The following is a 16748-nucleotide window of genomic DNA, read 5'->3' as shown; positions in this document are numbered from 1 at the left end:
TTCAAAGCAGTCAGTTAAAACTATAAAGATTTATCATTGCAGTAAATTTAGGTTAATAATATAGTATTAACAATATCTGTGATGACATTTATAATATATAATAATAAATGAAAAATAATACTAATTATAAAATATTTATTTATTTATAACTAAATATAAAAATTATTTTCTAAATAGGTGTTCGCAATTTCAGAGGCTCCAAGAAGAATGAAGGCCACCTGACTAGTGTTAGTATATGATCAAGATTATTGGGATCGTACTATATGTGTATGTGTGTGTGTGTGTTGATGTGGTGTGTGTGTCTATTTTTTGTTGCGTGTCTATGCGTGCGTATATACTTTTTTTAATTTCTACAGAAGAGTACTTGCTCTGATTTATGTTTAAATACTATATTTTTTAAATTTGTTATTCAAAAATTAAATTAAATTAAATGTTATTCAAAAATAAAATCAAGCTGTAATTGTAATTAATTGTAATGAAACTCTTATAACAAGTTTTTATAGCTATTATTTTAAAATAAAATTAACATTTTTTGAAAACCAAAACTACAAACCCCAAATAAAATACCTTTCGAAAAGCTGGAAGAAGAATCCGGACCGTCGAACGATTACGTCAACAAACCAGGATCCCCCAAAGACGCCGATTACCTTACTCCGGACAAAACGAAAGCCACAAAAAACGACTACACCAACGATCCCAGCTGGATGACGTCATCAATGCAGCAGCAGAAGAAAAAGATGGAGGATTCGGATTTCTGCAACCTGGAAGCTGCCTTGAATAGAAATAAAAATTCCAAAGATAATGTCAGATATTTGTCCAATCCCAGCGAAAGCGATCAGGATTTTGGGAATTATATCGATGGATTCTGCTTGGGACAGGTCTGTGTATGTGTAGTAGTTATTTTAGAATTCTCCAGTTAAAATTTCTTAAAGGATTGTCCTATCATACTCATTTGCATCGACTCTTAAAATGCGCCTCAACAAACTACTACCCAAGAAGCAGTAGTTTGATAAGAGTTTTTTTTTTATAATAAGTAAAGTCAATACTTAAAGTATTAAAATACTTAATAAAGTAAGAAGAGAAATTTTTTGGTTATCTTTGTTGTTAGCACATAAATTACATAAGAAGTCTGGCATATTACTCTATATTCAAATTTTTTTCATCACGTCTAACAATGAAGTTTTCTGTTTTCTAAAATGTTGACAATTTTACTGAATTTTTAATACTCGATTTCTGTAGAGGTAGTAAGTTGCGAGACAAAAATGAACCCATAAAAAATAGTTTACTTTCATATAAACTTATGAACCGACCTCAAATTAATGCAAGTGTTGTAGGTATAGTTTAAATCACAAAATAAATTATAACCACTTTTCAGAATAATTCATTTGATAATTTTGTCCAGGCGCCAAGACCGCCATCTCTGGACGAAAAAGATTTGGCGAGGTTGGAACATTTCGAGTCTGTGGATCTGAAGTCTCATGTTCAGGATTACATTGAGCCAAACTCAAAAACTCCAGGTTTTACAATTTCGTGATAATTTTTTTTGATGCATTAAAAATACACTGCTACACTTAACACTATGATACATTATAAATGCTACACTAAAAATAAAATAATTCTACAACATCCAAAATTAAAATTGTCACATGTACCAATTATAAACTTACATTAAATTATAAATCACAAAAAAAATTTAAATCGAAAAAATTAAAAAACCACTAAAATTTCCAATAGCGAACAACTGTTACCTGGAGACGAAGGGCAAGCAGGTGTTCGCGGGAAACCCTGAATATTTCCAAGGTGGTGCGGCCATAGACGAGCCTGCCGACAACAAATCAATTGTAGACGACCTCATCAACCAAAATCTGATGCAGCTGCAGAAGCAGAAGTCAGTGCCACAAAAGCCGCAGAGGTTGATTAACAAGTTGTTGAAAGGCGAAGATACTTATTACAACACCGCAGACAACAATAACAACAGCACTAGCAACAAAATCGTAGCTTCTGACAACCAAACTAGTGTTACTACTCAGTCCTATACAAAGCTAAAAAATTAACTTCCAACCGAGAGATTTTTTTAAACGTTTCTTCAACTTTTAACTGTACTCCATTGTTTTCATAGTTTTCTCTTTCAAGTATTCCCCAAAAGCATCAAGGGCAAACATACGCGTGAAAAAAACATCACACATTGTACTTGAAAGTAGCAGTGACCTCCTTTATCGTCGTAACAGCGATGCCAGGCACTTTAACCATTTCAACAAGGTGTAGTTTATGAGCAACCCCATTGTATTATTATCTTACATTTGTTTTATAAATTCAATTCGTTAATGAACCTTCATATGGGTGTGTACTGTGTAATCATAAAATTCGCATACATTACGTGGAAAATAAACTGCTTCAAGTTTAGCATAACTTTTATTGATTTCAATCGAACGTGTATGATTGAATGGTTGTCAGACAAATTAATTGATTGATTGGTTGGTTGATTGATTGACTGATTGATTAATTGATTGATTGATTGATTGATTGATTCCGAATTTTCATTCCAAACGATTTCGTTCACGTTTAACAATCCCATCTTACGTACAACAACAAATGATGAAACGATGCAATAATACTTATATTCTATTCATTAATTGATTGATTTTGGAAGGAATACTTTACATATTTCTTATATTTGATGGCTTTTTAAATTGATTTCCCATTCACTAGTTTTTTATTGCAGCGTTTTACCGTTTAAATCGTGCCTTATACAATTTATCTTTAATTATTTTTTTAACGATTTTATTTAATAAACAGCAAAAAAGAATTTTTTTACAATGTTTTCCATTCTATAATGTATATAATAGAAGCAAATTATGTCTTCTAGTTTAAAATGAATGAATGATTGAATGTTTGCTTGATTGAATGAATGAATGAATGAATAAATAAATAAATTAATTAATTAAACAAATATAACAAAATATACATTGAAAGTTAAACAGTGATTAAAGCATGTAATAAATAACAGAACTAGCTTTGAGAAAATTATTCACGTATCTATGAGGTTTTTCAACTGTTATGAAAAAAAGTATAAAAGTTGTTATACCTTAGGTCGGTTTTATATTATACTATTTTATAGTTATATTGTATTGTACTGTATTGTATTGTATACCTAGCAGAATTTTCAACTGGGGTGATCGGCTCCAAAGGACCCCCTCTGCTTTCGCAATAGAAATAAGCTTATCATTCATTGTCACATGAATTTTAAAATAATAATGAAAAAATATTAAAGACATGGCGATACGATCTGTTTTTGTTAGGGTCTTAATAGTTGTCATTGTCATATGCGTTTGAGGGTATCATCTGGTTTTTTGTACGAAACATACTTTGGCCTATATTTTGTGAAAGAAATACTTCAATAAACTTCTAACTTCATTTCGAAATCAGTTTTGTTGGTTTAGTGTCATTTTTCAACAATTATCAGTGAAAAATTAAAATAAAGCTGAAATATGTTCAACTAATTACTATTAATACTCTACTAAATGATATTTTTTACAGATTTTTATTTATTATTTCATAACAATTGATACGTTTTAGTAAGTCGCATTCAAATTTCGACTTTGCATCTAGTGTCATAAGTCATTTTAACAGAAAGCAGAGTTCTGTGAAAACAGATTCTCATAAACTACAATTCTCGAATTTCTCAATCTATCTACCATTCTATCTATCTGTCTGTCTACCTATCTATCTGTCTGTCTGTCTACCTATTTATCTGTCTGTTTACCATTAATTTCTGAAAAGGATGGGCATTCCAAGGAAACACCAAACCCGAAACGATGGAATTATGTAAAATTTAGCAGAGCCCCAGTTACTGAAGTAAGACCACGTAAATACACCAAAAGTTGGACCTGGTGCCCGATGGCGAACTGTTCACAAAACCGTCTTCTCCGCGCCATTTAGTCATCGGCACGGTATGTTGACACCTTGACTTCGAGCGTTTTCTTTTCTGGGATCTATATTGTTTCATTCTCATCTTCTGTTCATAAGATCAGCAGGTCTTTATTATTAGACATCCTAACTCATCTACAGAAACTTTCTTCTGACCTCTAAGACTTTAGACAGCTAAGGTGAAGATGCATCCAGGGTAATTGTATTCAGCTTTGGCATCAAAGTACTTTTGACTTGTGATTGAACGCAGATTCTGCTTTTTCTTTAGCCTGCCGGCATACTCTTCGTCTACGTTTTCCACAGTGCTGCTGCCCATCCTCACGATGTAGACGGACTAGTAGTACCTATCTAACGATTAGAGTCTAAACCAAGGTCGAAATGGATTTTAGGAAACTACTTGTGTGTGTGTGGCTGCGTGTGTGTACTTGTGTGAATAAAAATAACAGATATTAATTATATTATAGGATTAGGAACATGTAAAAATATTAATAATAAGTACACTTACTGAGATAGTGAAAGTGCGAACATCGCAGACGTACACACTGCATACACTTATCTTCTTCATTACTATGTTACTATGCTATTGAATGTAACCCTGCATAGCGTGTAAAATAATTCATAATATGATATTTTCAACGAAACATCATTTATTTATGTTCATTGCGTACTGAGTGATAATTATTAATAATTATAACAAATATAAATATTAATAATTATCAATAATTTTATCCCGGATATCTTGACACAGTTATGTAGCTTAAATTAAACTGATAATCTTTTTTTTGAATTCTTGATATACATTTTGTAAAATCTTCAACAAATAACTTTAAAATCTGCTTCTGATTAAAAATTGTATTTGAATTAAACCTTAATTAAAGTACGATAATATAAAATAAATAATATTAAATAAAAAAATTTAATAAATATTAAAATTAAATACTAAAATGACAAAATTCCGAAAATTTTTCTGACACTTCTTACCCAGAGGTGAAACTTATTCCCACTGATATGCACAGAAGTAGAGCAGACATGGCTAAAAAGGAAGGTTCCCCACTATACTCCGACTCCTTGTCTTACACAAGCAATTATAGCAGGTTCGAAACAATTTTTATCTCACGTAACACTACCAAATATTTTCTGAAAATTCGTCAAAATTTTGATGATAAATTTTCTCCTGAATAGTGATTCTCAAAATAATATTAAAAACGACATGTTTTAAATTTTGCATGTTGTTACATTCACTTCGTTTGACAAAGTTACAGATTAAACAAATAAATTGCAATGTTATTATCGTGATGCAATGTACTAACTTTTTATTTACTGAACATTAAGGAATCGGGGTCAGAGCAAAGCTTTTGTCATAATTGTAACAGTTGGACTGTCGCTGTTCTTGGTTCTCGCAATAGCTATTCCACTATCAACAAAATCTAACGACAAGCGAATTGAGACAAGGGTGGATACGTTGGCTGATATTCAAAATAATAAAAGCATTGTAGAGGATATAGTAGCCAAAACTCAGCTGAGTTCGTTACTTTTTGCTCTACCACCATCCTTATCTGCTTTTAAAAAGTAATTATAACAATTTTTTAAAAATAAAAATTTTGAATTTTTAATTGATACTAAGAAATAGTTCAATATTTTCCGCTATTACCTACTTTTAAAATGTGAGTTTGAAATAAAATTTTTAAATTAAAAAATTTTGATTGTAAAATATTTATTCTTATTTTGATGTTACATTCATAAACCATACAGCAACAAAATTAATAATGAAAAAGAGGAGAATGATAAGCCGTGGAACAAGCATATAGCTCCTGAAACTAAAAACCATTTTTTCCGATCGGGAGATTCAGAAGAAGAAAATAAAAACTCCTGGCGTCCGTGGAGTTATAATCAAAAATATCAACAACGCGCTTATAATGATAAAATTCCATGGAAAACTGAACATGACCACCTTAATCATCAAACTTCGCTCGATAGCAATAATAAAAAACCTTGGTGGAGAAAAGGTATGAAAAGCCGTTGGGATATAAACACTGGTCACAAGAATGATGATAGGAATAATTATCGATTACCATATTGGCTGGAAAACTTTGAAGATGACGATGAACCTATAATGAGACACAGCGAATGGAATATCGGTGGAAATGACGACAATAAACAGCGATGGTATTGGAGGCGTTCCGGGAGAAACGAAGAAGATTATGACGGTTACGAAGAAACTCAGTCAAATGGCGATTTCAGATACCCATGGAATAGAAGACGTGGCAGAAACGAGAGAAATTATAAGTGGCGTGAAAAACATGACGGAAACGAAGAGCAAAAACATAAAGAACCGACCTTTCCTTGGTGGTTGCCGCTTTCAAAAAATGATTCAGAAACTATGAGTGAAATAATAAGTAGTAAATCAAATGATTCTTATGTTAACGATGACCATAAAAACGAATCTGATACTGAAAATATAAATCATTCATGGTGGCTGTCAGAAGATTGGCGGTATAGAAACCTGACTGATGAAGAAATTGGTAAGTTAGATAATTTTTGGAATTGGTGGCAGCAAAACATTAAATCGTGGGATGAACGTAGCGAAACAAACGCCAAGGTAGATAGAAAAAAAGAGGATCTTCCCCATTCATGGCGCAACAGAAAATGGCATTTTGATGATTCCGAGCCTTGGTGGAATGAAAACAGTAAAAACGGAAAAACTAGTGACGATTTTGTTTCTTGGCGAAGAAACAATCATAGATTATCAACTGAGAATGACGACAAATATTTTGGTGACTTCACCCGCAAACCTTGGCCGGAACTCAAAAGCGATTCAAAAAACGGCAGATTTCTCGAAGGTGGAATAGACGATGAGGATCAAAATAAAGTAACGCTTGTTCCTTGGTGGGAACGCGATGAAGAAATCAAAAGATGGAGTCCATGGAACGACAGAAAAAAATCCAGATATGAAAATTATTTTGGAGAAACTAATAGATGGGAAGAGTTATCCTCAACTGAAAATGACGAGAAATATTTTGGCGAATATACCCGCAAACCTTGGCTGAAACCTAGAAGCGATTCAAAAAATGACAGATTTCACCACGATGAAACTAATAATGAAGAACAAAAGGAAATGACGAATACCCCATGGAGTTCATGGAAAGACAGAAGAAAGCCCAGATATGAAAATTATTCTGAAAATACTGATAAATGGAAAGAGTTTTTCTCAGAAGAACAAGATAACGAACGCAAACCTTGGTTTGATGCTACTAGAAATCCTTACTGGTATGACTGGTGGAAAAGAACAAATAACGATAGACAAGCAAATTACAAAGATGTAGAAAGTAAAAACGAAATCGGCCAAAGTAATCATCCTGTTAGTTTTTGGCAAAAGAAAAAACAAAATATTAGAGACGCTGATGAAATTAAAAGTGATCATAATTCATGGTGGAAACCCGAAAACTGGAATAAAAAAGATGATGATGTTGATTTAGCTTACGACTATTATGATGACATATCGTATAAATCGTATGACCCATCTTGGTGGAGTGAAAGACGTAGAAGCAAAAATTTCAACGATGATTTTGTTTCAAAGTGGAGAATAGGACGTAAATTTTCAAGCGACGATGATTCCGAACAGCAAGACCAAGAGTTATATAACTATTGGCAAACGTGGTATGAAAAACAAAATAAAAATAATTCGACCGACAACAATGATTTCAGCAGCCAAACACGTAAACCATGGTGGAAACCCGAACGCTATGGAAATGGAGAAAAATACAAAAATGGTGAAATTGACGGCAGAGAAGAACAAAAAATATCTACGGATATTCCATGGTGGTGGAGACGCGACAAAGAAAATAGAAAATGGGTACCACGGAATGAAAGAGAGAAATCTGAAAAATCCGGATTTGAAGATCGTTTTGAAGGAAAAGATACATGGGAGGGGTCGCCTCCTGAAACACAAGACAACGGACGCAAACCTTGGTTGAATGCTACGAGAAGTCCGTATTGGTATGATTGGTGGAGACGAACAAATAGTGATGATCAAGCAGGTTACAAAGATATGGAGAATAGAAACGGTGATGACAAAAGAAATGAAAAGTATCCTCGCTATCCTTGGTATCCCAGCTACTCAGATGATTATGAAGTTGATGATAGAAAGGAAAAAATTACAACAACTGAACCGGAAAGATCAACAACACAAAAAATGGCTTCACCAACCTGGAAAACATTGGTGTTGTCAAAAATGGCAACAACATTACAACCGAAAACTAGTACGAAAAAACCATCAGTTTTTCCAGCATTGCAATGTTCTGCTGTTCTAAATGGCCAAAGGATGGATGTTGACTTAAAAGATTACAGCAACCAACTGCTCTACGAAATAGCCAGGATACAGACATCCAACATTCCCCAGTCCTACAGGTTCGCCCGGTGCTCCAAAATTTTTTATTTCATCAATAAAATTGGTGATAATTATACGCCGTTTGGTGCACATGTGACCTACAAGTGGCTGGAGTACTTTGGTCCGGACGAACGAACTTTAAACAGTTGGTTTTTGTTAATATTTATACAATTTTTCGATTCAAAATATTACTTTTTGTTGATTTTTCCTAGTTCAGTTTTTTAAATATTGAAAATAATTTTTTCAAATCAGTATCATTGTTAGCTACCGAGTCCTTCTCAGATTGGTGGGAGGAGATTGATGACGAAAATATGTGGGATAACGAAAAGGTTACCGACATACTAAAATTTAGTAACAAGAGTATTTCAAACAAACTAACTGAATAAAATTTTCTGATCTACAGTTTGAAATTCGACTGAGCATAATAGCAGCTGTAGATAATTACGTGCTCACATACGAATGTTCCACCAATGTCCCAGGAGAGCCAAAAAGTGGTTACATCGTAAGACTCCTATCTAAACATCCCCACCAAGGTCTCAACCAAAATGGTCAAAATTTGCTCCAATTTGCAAATTCAAAAGGTCTCAATCCTGGCAAACTTGAACCTCAAATGATTAACCAATCCGAGTGTTCTTGGTAGCGTGTGTATATAATTAAACGGGCAACTTGATGAGTTCCGGTTAACAACGGGAATGAATTTATAGTTCTGTAGTTTGATACTTTTAATTTAAGAGATGCTGTCGCTGGAAAACAAACTTTGCTTCTTGTGATAAAGAACGTAATGATTTTGATTCATGTGCTTGATAAACATTTCACTTTCTTCAACAAACGTAAAAACATGATTATTTTCGAAATTTTAAATTTTAAAAAGAAATTTATTTTAATTTTTTTTCTACAAAACTTTTGTTGAAAGTTTAAAAAGCAGTTCACAAGTTTGCTTTAAAAAACTTTCATTTAGCACGAACCTCACAAATTTAATCAATCTCTTCAAACTAAAGAATGTTCAATTGTTCATTTGTTAAAAATATATTATTCACTAAAAAAAGAGCGAGTAGCAGTAATCAAGCCGAGACAAGATTAAACAGCGTTTGAGTGTTGAAGCGGTCTCGTGTTGAGGCAGTTTCGTGTTGAGGCAGTTTCATCTTTTTATATAAATAGATAAAAAAGTTCTTTAGATGTAAAGGCACCTTTTTCTGTATGAAATACAATCAGTGATAGTTTTAATATTATCTTCGAGCAGGTATAAATTGTGTAATTTTTTTAGATAGCATTCGATATACCGCGAGTTTTGTGTGTGTTGTTGATAGCTTGAAAGTGAGTGAATTAAAATTATACTAACATTAACCATGGTGGCACTAAAAGAAGCAGCTTTCAACATCCGAAGTCTAGATATCTCCGATTTTATGAATCATCTGTTTACACGTGTGTCACAACCACACAATAAGTTCACGAGTTAAAATTTTTCAATGTTCACGGAAGAGCCAACTTTTCTGGCAATGTGGTTTAATTTTTTTTTACCTTCTGTTTTTTGGCTTAAAATATAAATTTTTTCTTCAAAATCACTACTTCTTTCGTTAAAACAACGACTTTCATCCACTTTTAACACAAATAACGCTCACAACGGAGGGGGCACTGGCCCCGCGGCCCGCAATAACGTTCAAAATGGAGAGAACATTGGCCCTTCGGCTCCCTAGGTCCGTCATTGATTGTGAAAAGTGAGAATTAACTTTTTTTGGGTGCTACTGATCTCTGCGTTTGCAGTAGTCTGCTTTTATTGGTTTTTGATGAGAAAAAATTTATTTCAAAAAGGTTTCACTGAAAAATTGTTGACGGTTTGTTTTTTTCCGTCCAATTATTTATTTCCTAGTTTTTTAATTACAGATTTAAAACATTTTTTTATGAACACAATTTTTAGACAAACCTTGTTGATGTAAGTGTAATCGGAAACATCTCACTATTCGCCTAATTCTCTCTCACTCTCTCTCTCACACGCACACACACACATATGAAAACTTGTTATTAAACTCAGTAGTAGTAATAAACAAAGTAATTAAGCTTAATTGAAAGCACATTACGTAAGGAGAGTCGAAAAGTGGCAAATTTTTAAAGACATCTTCAGCCTAACAACTAACTTATCAAAAAAATAGCAACACACTACTATCACTACTACTATTATTATTACTACTACTACTACGACAACAACTACTGCTACTACTACTATCACTGCTACTGCTGCTTCTACTACTTCGGCTTCTTCTACTACTAGTGCCTGCTACTACTTCTACTACTTCTACCACTGCTGATAGTACTACTATAACAATGGAAAATGAAAAATAACTAACTTGACAACCGTAAGGTCTTCTGAATGCAAATATTTTCACATCAGTAAATCATGAATATATATATATATATATATATACATACATATTTTTACAATATTTTATAAATTCTTCACTCACACTCTTCCGATATTGAAAATCGCGACGCTGAATTAAAGAGGGTCACTAACCTGCTTGTAAACAATGGATATAGGACTTACTCTATTGAAAAGATCGTTAAAAACAAACTACTACACAGCAATAACCTTCCTAGTACCAACAATCAAGATAACGACATCATCTTGTATTACAGAAATCACATGTCAATAGCATACTAGGTAGATGAAGCTATTCTTAAACATATCATCAATAAAAATGTCACACCAACCAACCCAAATAGTAAAGTTAAACTCCGAATTTATTACAACAATAAAAAGACGTCTCACCTAATACTGAAAAACAACTGCAGTCCTAGTTAAAGCGTAATCACGTAATATATGAATTTAATTGCCCCTTTGACGGCTGTGCACGTCAACATGACTGATATATCGGGATTACTACTACCTCACTGACTAGAAGGCTTACGATGCATAAACAGAGTGGTGCTATCAAATCTCATTTGGACTCAACACACTCAATCACAATTAGCCGTGAAATCCTCGACAGCAACACCAAAGTAATATACCAGAACAGCAACTACACGTATCTTAAAATTGCAGAAGCAGTCCTAATTGACATCAATAAACCAAAAATAAATATACAACAAAAAATGACAACCTCACTTCCAACCCGGCGCTTAACCAACAACGAAAACAAAAAAGTAATAAAAACTAGCATCGTAAATAGTGACAAAGAAGAATATGGTGCAATGGATGAAGAAAAGGAGACCAAAGAAGATGACCAGCCAATTAAGAAACCTGACACCTAATTCGCATCAAAGTTCAATTTTACAACACCAAAGTTAATTTTTACAACGTCAAAGTTAATCTTGACAAAGTCAATATTTCCCTATATATACAACAAGGAGCACTGACGATGATTCATTCGGAATCGAAATATGGCCTTATTTGCAGCATGAATTCGAAAAATAAGTTTATTATATATATATATATATATATATGTATATGTAAATGCTGGTAGAAGACCAAATTTTTGACAATTTTAAGTTTTTTGAGAGATGACTTCAAAAGGAAACATTAATTTTCATAATCTGATTTTTTTTAATCTTTTTATTAAAAAATTTCAAATAAACTCCAAAAAATTTGGAATAGATAGCCGAAACGGGTTAGAAAAATGTCAGAATTTCGAATTGAATGATGCCATAAACGAATGAATGAATGAATGTATGAATGATTCAATGAATGAATGAATATATGGATGAGCAATGAATGATTATAATTTGAATTCCAATAAATGTTTTAGTAATAATTTGCTAAAAATTATTCCATAACTGCAAAAATATCCGCATTAACCAGGTTCGAAAGCAAAGAGGACCTGGTTGTTATATGATGTGTTATTATTTTGTACGTAGGCCTACTTATTTGCAGGTTGTTAAATTCTAAATGGTTCATTCATTTCTTAGTTTGTTCGATCATTCATTCATTCGTTCGTTCATCCATTTCTCTATAAAACGAATGATGAATAACACATTCATAGAAGTACTAGCTGTGATTAACTCCTTGTAGCTACTGTATTAATGAAAACATCATATACCATATAATAATATAATTACCATCATCTGTTACATTTCAAAATTTGAAAGTTGATTCAATAGATAAAATATTAATAAGATATGGATAGAGTTGCATTCGGTTCAATGACTGAAAGACAGGATGTCAAGCTCAAGATTGTTTTTATCAATATTTTCTTGCTGGGTTGGTGCAGTTGCAACTGGCTCCTGATTTGTTGTGCTCGTTGTAGTCACAGCTGGAGTTGACGATTCAGCGGCTGTAGCAGTAGGCGTAACGGTTATAGTAGCAGATTTTGTGGTGGGTGAAGTCGTGTTTGTGGCTACTAGCGCGGTGGTATTAGTCGTTGTCGTGTCGTGGTTTGACGTTGTGGTTGTGGAAATTAAAGCAAGTTCTTCTGAATTATGATGAGAACGTTTTACGCAATCATAATTTTAAAATAACTTAAATACTCATGGATTAATGTTTTTAGATCCATAAAACATTTAACTAACTTGAAACTCACAAATGTTTTTAAAATTTCGAAAAGCCAACTCACTATCATCACGATGCTTCTTAAAATCACCATCAAGTTCCATGCAATTCTTTTCTTCATCTTTTTTCCTCTTTTCCTCCTCCTTCCTCTTCTTTCTTTCCTCCAGTTTCTTTTTAATCAATCCCCCAATGCACGAGGCTAGTATGGTGCCAACCAAACCCCCTACGATTTCCGCCAGAGACTCTTCACTGTCCTCTTCAGGTTCATCCTCGCCCCCCTCCATATAATCACCATCAACACCCCCATCTCCACTACTGTTATTACCATCACCATCACTGTCTTCACCATCTTTGTCACGATTGTTAACATTTACGTGTTCACTCTTAATGACATCACCCTCGTCGTCGTCATCATTTTTGCTTTCGGTTAGTCCCAGGTATTCTCCAGCGTCTTGGTTTTTTTCCATTTCTTCTATAATTTTTTTGACGGCTTGAGAGAATTCTTTCTTCCATTTTTGGTCGTGTTTTGTGGCTGGTTTTGAGGTTGTTGGGGGTTTTTTCTTGGTGGAATTGTTGCTTTTGCGAGCTATATCTCCGTGGTGATCAACTTCGCCCCCGTCAGATTCATCATGGTGTTTAACAAATTCATATTCATCATTTGCGTCATTGTTGTCATTATTATTTTTATGTCTTTCGTCGTTGTTGTCGTCATCAAGGTTGGGAATGAAACGCGTTGTTGTTGTTGTGATTTTTTTGTGTGGTTTTGTGGTAGATTTTTTGGATGTTTTAACGCGTTTTGTTGCTGTTGGTTTTGTCGTTGTTGGTTTCGTTGTTTTTGGTTTCGTTGTTGTTGGTTTCGTTGTTGTTGGTTTTGTTGTTGTTGTTTTAATAAGTTTCAAAGATGACGTCGGTATCAAAGTTGATGTAACTCCATCGTTATCGTCATGTTCGTTTTTGCTTGCAACATCGCCAGTGACGTCATCATCGCCAGTGACGTCATCATCGCCACTGACGTCATCATCACCACTGACGTCATTATCAGTGTTACGGGCAGCGTTATCAACATCACCGTCATCGTTACTACCATCATCGTCATCATCATTGTTATCATTACCATCATCATCTTTATTAGCATTGTAAATGGAGCGTTTAACTCTGCTGACATTTTTTGTGTTGTTGTTGTAGCTGTTGTTGTTATTGATGATGTTGTTTATGGTATGGTTGACGTTGTTGGGACTCTTTTCAATGTCTTCGTCGTTTTTTACGCTACCGATGATGTCATTGTCATTTTTGTTCTTATTTTTAGCCCTTCTCGGATTAATTAAACGATAATAAAATTCTTCTTGACCATCATATCGTCCACCATTTTGTCCGCCATTTTGACGGCCACTTTGCCCTCCGTCTAGCACTCTAGTTCGACCAGCATCTTGAATGTCATACTGATTTTTCCGAGTTGTGCCACTAGATGTCAGTGCAATAAAAACTATGAAATTAAAATATTTTTTTCTAAATTATTTCAAAAGATATAATTTTCATTATAATTAAGAATTATTTATATTTAGTAGAGAATATACTGTTTCAAATAATTTTTTTCACCATGAAATGTATTTGACTTGACATTAAGGGACTGTCCATAGGGGATGTCAGGCTTTGGGAGGGGGTATGAGTAAGAGGTAAGAGGTATCCCATAGGGGATGTCAGGCTTTGGCAGGGTTGTAAAATGAAATCCCGTTTCGCTTTGCACCTTTTCAATATCTAACTTGAGTCAATCAAAGTCTTGTTTTTAATTGAAAATATTTCTATTGAAAAAGTTATAAAATTTTAAGTGGAATCAGATTCAACGTTTTGTTGGCGTAGGTTGATTTGAGTTTATCACTCATTATTTGCCGTAGTTATATAATACGCGTGAAAAAAAATTTATAGGGCAACTTTGAAAAGGTCGGGCCATGAAATTGTAGCATGGGAAGAGGAAGGAGTCAAAAAAAAGAATTAAAAAACATGACATCTCCGACGGACATTTCCTAAGAATAATAGGATTAAATTTAGAATTAAATTAAAATTAGAATTTAATTAGAATTAAAATAATTTAGAATTAAATTAAATTAGATTTAAAATAAATTTTTATATAAATATATAGTAAAAAAAATTCAAATAAGTAATCAAGTTTATTTATTTATTACTTGTAAGAATAAGAAAATGTATAGACATCGTCTCGATGTTAATTTAGGTGAAAAATTGAAATATTCGTCAAGCATCTAACGAAAAATAAAATCTGCCTAGCTAAAAATAAAATGTTGAGATGCGTTCAACTCATTGTAGGTATGTATGTATGTATGTATGTATGTATGTATGTATGTATGTATGTATGTATGTATGTATGTATGTATGTATGTATGTATGTATGTATGTATGTATGTATGTATGTATGTATGTATGTATGTTAAAACCAAAACATGATGAGTGATACTGAACCGTCAAACATCAAGTAACAAATGGATTAACACTTTGATTTGTCGTTGTATGTATGTATGTATGTATGTATGTATGTATGTATGTATGTATGTATGTATGTATGTATGTATGTATGTATGTATGTATGTTGAAAGTTGTTTAAACAAACAGTGGTTTAGCCAGCTTCACATCACACTAATTGGTGACAAGGACAACAACAACAAACCGACGACAGTTATAACGACAACAACAACAACATCAGTAACAATAACAATAATAAAAACAAAAATTTTATTAATACTAATTATAATAACGACGATAGTTATATTAATAATAATAATAACAAGGTGGTATTTCTTGTTATGTTGAAAAGTTTTCGCCTCTTGCCCCGGCTACAAAATCGAAAAACTTTATTTTATGAGTAGATATTCATTTATTCTTTGCAATTAGGTGTTTTGACTAAAATAACTGACCTTTTTTTTGAATAAATGAAGATTAGGTGAATGGTAGATTCTATTGATTGAATTTAACGATGAAAAAAAGATTGATCCGAGTTCATTTAAATTTAACTGACCTGCTTGTGAAAGACCCAACTTGACAACTCAAGACCTTTATTTAGTCAAATTTATTTGATAGGAATTGAATATAACCTTGTTGCGGTTGCGTTTGATGATCGAGAGAACGCCGAACCAGAAAAACAGTGAGCGGGAGAAGTAAAGAAAACTATTCGTTTGGATAGGCTGGACACGCGTTTCGTCCCTACCGGGGGCTCATCAGCAGCCCGAATACCTATCAGAATAATTATCGCAGTTTCTTATAAAGCCCGAAAAAATCACATCGTTAGAATTCTCCCAGAAAAATTTGAACTACGTGCGCACATATGTAGCACTGATTACTGTTACTTTTATAATGAATATATATATATATATATATATATATATATATATATATATATATATATATATATATTACATATAGAAAGCGAGCAAAATTTTAATACAAAAGCGCTTATAAATCTACGCATATTGGCTCAGCTTGGCTTGGCTCGGCTTGTAATTGGATGTTAAGCTAGGTGTGGTCTCAATCTATTTTGAATTATCCCCGATAGAACAGTTAAACTGTTTTTTTTATGGTCGGTGAGTCTCTGTGCAAGGAGGGAGAATGAAGGGAGACTTTCGACTATCGTACCATTAATAATTTAATACAAATTAGCTAAGGTAATTGAATAGGTAGATAGGATTATTTTTATTAAGCAATTTGAGATGCAGACACCGCTAAGCTTTCTGATGAGAATTTTCTCTTTCTCCATCAACACGGGCTGTGTTTCAACAACAATCTTGAGGAGGACTGGCACCAGTTTTGGATGACAACGTAGGAACCGAACCGCATTCAACATTCTGCCTTTGTCGAATGGACGACGTTAAGTTTTTTTTACATTTTACTTTTTTTATTATTTTAAGATATTATTTATTTGCCATTGTTTCCATTTTATATTTTTGCTTT

General features: G+C 33.2%; 2 protein-coding genes across 2 annotated transcripts; one reads left to right on the top strand and one right to left on the bottom strand.

Moving 5' to 3' along the window:
• Positions 1–4956: 4956 nt before the first annotated feature.
• Positions 4957–8954, top strand: HELRODRAFT_182463 (hypothetical protein; the record flags this gene model as incomplete). Its single annotated transcript, XM_009032721.1, has 5 exons — positions 4957–5021; positions 5260–5496; positions 5680–8459; positions 8567–8643; positions 8718–8954. 5 exons carry the CDS (start codon positions 4957–4959, stop codon positions 8952–8954), a joined length of 3396 nt encoding a protein of 1131 aa, XP_009030969.1.
• A 3491-nt stretch (positions 8955–12445) lies between these two features.
• On the bottom strand, positions 12446–16641 carry HELRODRAFT_182462 (hypothetical protein; the record flags this gene model as incomplete). Its single annotated transcript, XM_009032720.1, has 5 exons — positions 12446–12717; positions 12859–14255; positions 14408–14553; positions 15820–15854; positions 16518–16641. The coding sequence occupies 5 exons, from the start codon at positions 16639–16641 to the stop codon at positions 12446–12448; spliced, it is 1974 nt and encodes a 657-aa protein (XP_009030968.1).
• Between the last annotated feature and the right edge of the window lie 107 nt (positions 16642–16748).

The sequence above is a fragment of the Helobdella robusta genome (assembly GCF_000326865.2).
Source record: "Helobdella robusta unplaced genomic scaffold HELROscaffold_86, whole genome shotgun sequence".
Lineage (NCBI taxonomy): Eukaryota > Metazoa > Annelida > Clitellata > Rhynchobdellida > Glossiphoniidae > Helobdella > Helobdella robusta.
The sequence above is the reverse complement of the archived record's forward strand: the minus strand, read 5'-3'. Positions and strand labels throughout refer to the sequence as shown.